Source organism: Myotis davidii, unplaced genomic scaffold, assembly GCF_000327345.1.
Source record: "Myotis davidii unplaced genomic scaffold, ASM32734v1 scaffold1277, whole genome shotgun sequence".
Lineage (NCBI taxonomy): Eukaryota > Metazoa > Chordata > Mammalia > Chiroptera > Vespertilionidae > Myotis > Myotis davidii.
In genome coordinates, this window is record NW_006290682.1 from 3440178 (window position 1) to 3447199 (window position 7022).

General features: G+C 53.3%; 1 protein-coding gene across 1 annotated transcript in view; it reads right to left on the bottom strand.

The window, feature by feature from the left end:
* Positions 1 to 4: 4 nt before the first annotated feature.
* Positions 5 to 7022, bottom strand: part of STS (steroid sulfatase (microsomal), isozyme S) — a gene marked incomplete at its 3' end in the record, with an annotated part of 35096 nt that continues 28078 nt past the window's right edge. Inside the window, exon 9 of the mRNA XM_015563968.1 lies at positions 5 to 90. Coding sequence (XP_015419454.1) covers positions 5 to 90 — 86 coding nt within the window. The remainder of the gene's footprint in view (positions 91 to 7022) is intronic.

Here is a 7022-nt window from a genome sequence, read left to right on the forward strand (position 1 = left end):
GGCAGAAGCACACGTGGGTGGGGAAGCAGCCGTTGGCGCCCTCGGGCGCGAAGTTGGGCGTGAAGAGGAAGGCTTTCCAGACGGAGGAGCCTGGGGTGGACAAGGGCAGAAGGCGGGGTCACGGGGAAGGGCCAGGAGGGTCACCTCCAAGCAGGACACACAGAGAACCCCGCGGCCCTGAGCGTAGGCAGGGGAGCGCCCGGCGTTCGGGCGCGGGCGAAGCGTGTGGCGAAAAGAGGCAGCAGCACGGCTTAGAAAGAGAGAGAGCCGGCCCCAGGTCATGAGTTCGAGTCCCGGTCAAGGGCACAGGCCAGGGTTGTACCCTCCATCCCCAGTGGGGGGCGGGCAGGAGGCGGCCGATCCATGATTCTCTCTCATCATGGATGTTTCTCTCTCTCTCTCTCCCCCTCCCTCCCCCTTTCTAAAATCAGTAAAATATATTTTTTTTTAAAAAAAGAAAACTGAAACCTGTCTTTTTTTCTAAGTTGACAACTTGTGTTGTTTTCTACTATTTAAAATATTTATATTTGTTTATGGACTTACTTTTGCCTAATCCTCCCCCAAGAATATTTTTTCTATTGCTAGAGAGGGTGGGAGGAAGGGAGCCGGAAGGGAGGGGGGAGGACTCCAGCCCCATACACGGTCCAGCCGGGACGTGTCCAGCGGGCACGCGGCACGTTCACGGAGACGGGTGACGAACGGATTAAAAGCTCCCGGTTCCGCCCCCTCCTGCCCTCCAGGGTTTTAAACACACGGCCTGGGTTTCTGCTGAAATGACACGGGAGGAACGGTGAGGCTCCCAGCTGGCACGGACCACTGCAGACGTGCACACACACACACATACGCACACACATGCACATGCATGCAAACACAGTTGAATGCACACACGCACATGTGTACACATACCTCATGCATGCACATGTGAATGCACACACGCGTGCACACAGGTGCACACTCCTGCACGGGTGGACACACAGCACATGAATGCATGTGTACATACATACGTACATGCAAACAGGCAGTTGAATATGCAGGTGCATATGCACGCACATGGCTTGCACATGCACATGTAAATATACACATGCACACACATGCATGTGCTCACAGTGAATACACAGGCGTGCGCACACATGCACATGTGTGTACATAGCTAGTACATGCACGTGTGAACATACACACGAGATGCACACACAGACACAGCTGCACACACGTTTGCATGCACAGAAATGCACACGTGTACACGGATGCACATGTTTACATGCATGTGTGTGCATATGTACACGTTCACGGAGACGGGTGACGAACGGATTAAAAGCTCCCGGTTCCGCCCCCTCCTGCCCTCCAGGGTTTTAAACACACGGCCTGGGTTTCTGCTGAAATGACACGGGAGGAACGGTGAGGCTCCCAGCTGGCACGGACCACTGCAGACGTGCACACACACACACATACGCACACACATGCACATGCATGCAAACACAGTTGAATGCACACACGCACATGTGTACACATACCTCATGCATGCACATGTGAATGCACACACGCGTGCACACAGGTGCACACTCCTGCACGGGTGGACACACAGCACATGAATGCATGTGTACATACATACGTACATGCAAACAGGCAGTTGAATATGCAGGTGCATATGCACGCACATGGCTTGCACATGCACATGTAAATATACACATGCACACACATGCATGTGCTCACAGTGAATACACAGGCGTGCGCACACATGCACATGTGTGTACATAGCTAGTACATGCACGTGTGAACATACACACGAGATGCACACACAGAAACAGCTGCACACACGTTTGCATGCACAGAAATGCACACGTGTACACGGGATGCACATGTTACATGCATGTGTGTGCATATGTACAAGGAGGCCCATGCACACATGTGCAACCACACACACGCACACGCAGCCATCGAGAACAATCTCACACACACGGCACCTCACTTAGCATCTTCCCGGCCTTGAGGACGCCCCAACGTATCCGACCCACACAGGCAGGAGCGTAGCGAACAGAGGTGATCTTTGGGGTGAAGGTGACACCCCAACACAGTGGTTCTCACCCTTCTGGCCCTTTCAACACAGTTCCTCACGGGGTGACCCAGCCATAACATTATTCTCGTGGCTACGTCATCACTGCCATGTTGCTACCGTGACAAATCGTCATGGAAACATCTGATCTGCAGGAGGGTCTTAGGCGACCCCTGCGAAAGGGCCGTTCGACCGCCACAGGTTGAGAACCGCGGCTGGGAGACCGTGGCTGTCTCAGCTGCACGAAGGCCCCGCACACCCCCCGTCGGGGGCGCATACGGAGCCCGGAGCAGGGCGGTCACCTGTGCTGCCCACGGGAGCTCTGGCTGCCAGCGATCCCCACCCACGGACATTGCAGACGGAGATGCCGCGACGGTGAAGGGGTTAATTTCCTGTGCCCCCCACCACGTCCTGACGCCCTGGGGAGCTGACTGCTCCTCCCACAGCCCCTGACAGACGAGAGCTCTCACAGGCGCTTCTGGGTCTGAAAACGTCGCAGATAAACACACACAAAAATTAATTAAAACCACCACCACCACCGAGAAACGCATGTGCACGGGCCGACGGCCGCTCAGGACAGAAGCTGACGTCCTAGCTCACGTTCTCCTTACTGATTTTTTTAAAAAAATCGGTTTCAGCCCTGACCGGTGTGGCTCAGTGGGTAGAGCGTCGGCCTGCGAACTGAAGGGGCCCAGGTTCAAATCCGGTCAGGGGCATGTACCTTGGTGGCGGGCACATCCCCGGTGGGGGGTGTGCAGGAGGCAGCCGATCGATGTTTCTCTCTCATCGATGTTTCTCTCTCTCTCTCTACCTCACTGAAATCAATAAATATATTAATGCCCTGGCCAGTGTGGCTCAGTGGATAGAGCGTCGGCCTGCAGACTGAAGGGTCCCGGGTTCGATTCCCAGTCAAGGGCACGTGCCCGGGGTGCAGGCTCCATCCCCAGCGTAGGGCGTGCAGGAGGCGGCCGGTCCGTGATTCTCTCTCGTCATGGATGTTTCTCTCTCTCCCTCTCCCTCTCCCCCTTCCTCTCTGGAATCAATAACGATTTGTGTTTTACAAGAAGGACGTGGGTAGCATTAGGATTCTCACCGGCTCCTCTCTCTCCCCCTCTCCTGCGACCCTGCAGACACCTAGACGCATCCTGGGCCGCGGTCGGTCGGTCCGGGTCAGCCAGGCCACGGCGGCCACCTCCGGGGCGCTCCGTGCTTGGCATGCGAGCCCAGTCTCATCGCTTCAAACGCGGAGAGAGTGCAGGCGCCCGGAACAAATCCAGTTTCAGGGTCCGCAGTTCCCACTTGCCTGTGACAGCCGCACGCACGGACAGTCGGCCGCTATTACCTATGGACACTGCTATTACCGACTTAGGGCTGCGCTGCCCCCCGGACGTGACTTGGGGGGGAGATTGACGGCCAGGCCAGTGAGAGTCTCGGGCCCCCCGCGCCCGGGAGGGGCGGGCGCTCGCCGCGTCGGACACACGTGGAATGGAAATAAATATTTCCGAAGCACCGCCTGGGACTAGATACAGGAGTCTGCCTTTATCGTCTTCTAGTTTGGATTATTTTTAACTTAATTAAATTAAATCATTTTTTTAAATTGATTTCAGAGAGAACGGAAGAGGGAGAGAGAGAGCTAGAAACATCAGCTTTTTAAAAAAAGCTGTAGATTTTTAAAAAAATATACAGATTTTTATTTATTTGAGAGAGAAAGGGAGAGGGAGAGAGAGAGAGAGGCATCAAGGATGAGAGAGAATCACGGACCGGCTGCCTCCTGCACGCCCCCGCACTGGGGATCAAGCCTGCAACCCGGGCCTGTGCCCTTGACCGGGAATCGAACCCGGGACCCTTCAGTCTGCAGGCCGACGCTCTATCCACTGACCCACACTGGCCAGGGCTCTAGTTTGGATTTTTAAAAACCGTTGTAAAAAGAGGCAGATTGCCACCAAAAACCGTGCGTGCGTAGATGCATCACCCATGCACACAGACAACGGGGGGGTGAGGGCCCGGGGTGGGGGCTGGGGACGGGCTGGAGGGGGTCGATGGGGGGATTTTTAAAAAAAGCTGTAGATTTTTAAAAAAATATACAGATTTTTATTTATTTGAGAGAGAAAGGGAGAGGGAGAGAGAGAGAGAGAGGCATCAAGGATGAGAGAGAATCACGGACAGGCTGCCTCCTGCACGCCCCCCCCCCTTACTGGGGATCAAGCCGGCAACCTAATAAAGATTAATAATGAATGAATGAATGAACGAATATTTTTTTAAAGGCAGACTGCGCCCTGACCGGTGTGGCTCAGTGGATAGAGCGCCAGCCTGCGGACTGAAGGGTCCCGGGTTCGATTCCGGCCGAGGGCATATACCTTGGTTGCGGGCACATCCCCGGTGGCGGACGTGCTGGAGGCAGCTGATCGATGTTTCTCTCTCATCGATGTTTCTAACTCTCCATCCCTCTCCCTTCCTCTCTGTAAAAAACCAATAAAATATATTTAAAAAAAAATAAAAAGGTAGAGTGTTTATTCTCTGTGCTGGGTCTCTGGGCCCCTGGGGATCGTCTCCGTCAAGAGCCGTGGGGCCGCGTCTTACGTCTCACAGGTCCCCGGGACCCACACCTTGAAAAGCCTTATTGCCAAGAAAAACAGTGCAACCCAGTCACGTGACACAACAGGGGGCACCTTCCATCGCTAATAGGTAGATTTAATCCCGTCTCCCAAAATTATCGTGATGACTCGCCTCAGCCCGTATTTTTCTCCCCAGCCTGGAAGACTGTTAGCTTGAAAAAGAGATCAACCAATGCATTCGTATGTATCTACGCATCAACCGTGGACACAGACAATAGGGGGGCGAAGGCCTGGGGGGGCGGGGAGAGGTCCATGGGGGAATATGGGGGACACAGGGAATACTTTCAACAGTAAAGATTAAGAAAAACATCCTCTCGATCCTAAGAACTAACGTTTTGCTAGCCTGTGTTTACGTTTGATGCCTTTCCTTGACCCCTGGAGTAAATAAATAACTTAATATTGTTTCGTTCCGAAAAAGAAAATCCTATATAATAAAAGCCTAATATGCTAAGTGTCCGGTTGGCCAGCCGGCCGTTCAACCAATCAAAGCGCAATATGCTAATGATATGCAAAGGCCGCTCGACCGCTTGCTATGACATGCACTAACCACAGGGGGCAGATGCTCTGACCGGTAGGTTAGCTTGCTGCTGGGCTCTGGCCAATCGAGCCCTCTCATGGTCTCTCCCCAGCTGGCTAACCTCCCGCGTCCCTCCCTGGCCCTGATTCTGCACCAGTGGGGTGGCCTGGGCTCTCTTGCAATCCAGGACCCCTCGGGGATGTCAGAGAGCCAGTTTCAGCCCGATCCCTGCAGGCCAGGCCAAGGGACCCCAGCCCCATCCCACAGGCCAGGCCAAGGGACCCCACTGGTGCACAAATTTGTGCACCGGGCCTCTGGTATGAACCATAAAATGGCAATCAATACATTATCCATCCACAATTGAATCTAAACACCAAAATAAAAAAACACACCAAGAAACCTTATGAAGAAGATAAAACAGGTGAATAAAATAGAACCAGAGTCATGGGAGCATGGGACAGCCTGACGCATCTCAGAGGGATGACGGGGGACGGGGGGCGGGAAGAGATCCGCCCAAGGTCTTACCCCGGGCCTCTGGTATGAACCATAAAATGGCAATCAATACATTATCCATCCACAATTGAATCTAAACACCAAAATAAAAAAAACAACAAGAAACCTTATGAACCAGATAAAACAGGCGAATAAAACAGAACCAGAGTCACGGGAGCATGGGACAGGCTGACGCATCTCAGAGGGATGGGGGGGCGGGAAGAGATCCGCCCAAGGTCTTACCTGTGGACACAGACAGGTGGGGGGTGGAAGACCAATGGAGACCGCGGCTTTGCGTCTGTGCCAGCAAAGCCGGGGAGGCCATGGACCCGATGGGCTATTCCATCCATAAACCCTAGACTGTCTCCTTTATGAATCAATAAAAAAATTACAATTTTTAATGATAAACCTGTGTTTTCTATCAAAATTACTTCTTGCGTGAATTTTGGGACACCCTTTAGCAGGGAAGAGAGAGATCCAACATCATGTCCTAGCCGGGTGGCTCAGTGGATTGGCAGGTTGCCCGTCGTCCAGCACAAGGTTGGGGGTTCGAGTCTAGGTCGGTGCCTGGGTTTTAATCCTGGGTCTGGGTGGGTGCAAGAGGCAACCAATCAATGCCTCTCTCTCTCTCTCTCTGTGGACACAGACAGGTGGGGGGTGAAGGCCTGGGGCGGGGTGGGAACCGGATGGAGGGGCACGAGGGGAGGAAATGGGGGGACACCTATAATACTCTCCACAATAACGATTAAGAAAAGTCAAAACAACCACAGAAACACAGCTCGCGGATGGCTATGTGTGTCTAGCGGGCCCTGAGCAGCCGGGGTCCCCTGGGGCCGGGGGGCGGGCGGGGGTAGAAGGGTGTCCCAAAATTCACGCAAGATTTGAATTCTGCGTGAGCATTAACAACAACAACAAAATAAAAGCCCAATTGGACTCGGTTTATTGAATCAGATTCTAATATCTGTGGCCCTTGGATGTCAATCAATCCCTTCGATTCGATCAGCATCACCCAGGACCCATGACGGCCCAGGAGCAGGGACCAGGAAGACCAATGGAGACCGCGGCTTTGCGTCTGTGCCAGCAGAGCCGGGGAGGCCATGGACCCGATGGGCTATTCCATCCATAAACCCTAGACTGTCTCCTTTATGAATCAATAAAAAAATTACAATTTTTAATGATAAACCTGTGTTTTCTATCGAAATTACTTCTTGCGTGAATTTTGGGACATGCTTTATATATACACACACTAGAGGCCCGGTGCATGAAATTCGTGCACTGGAGAGGAGGGGTTGTCTCTCAGTCCGGCCTGCACCCTCTCCAATCTGGGACCCCTCGAGGGATGGCCGAC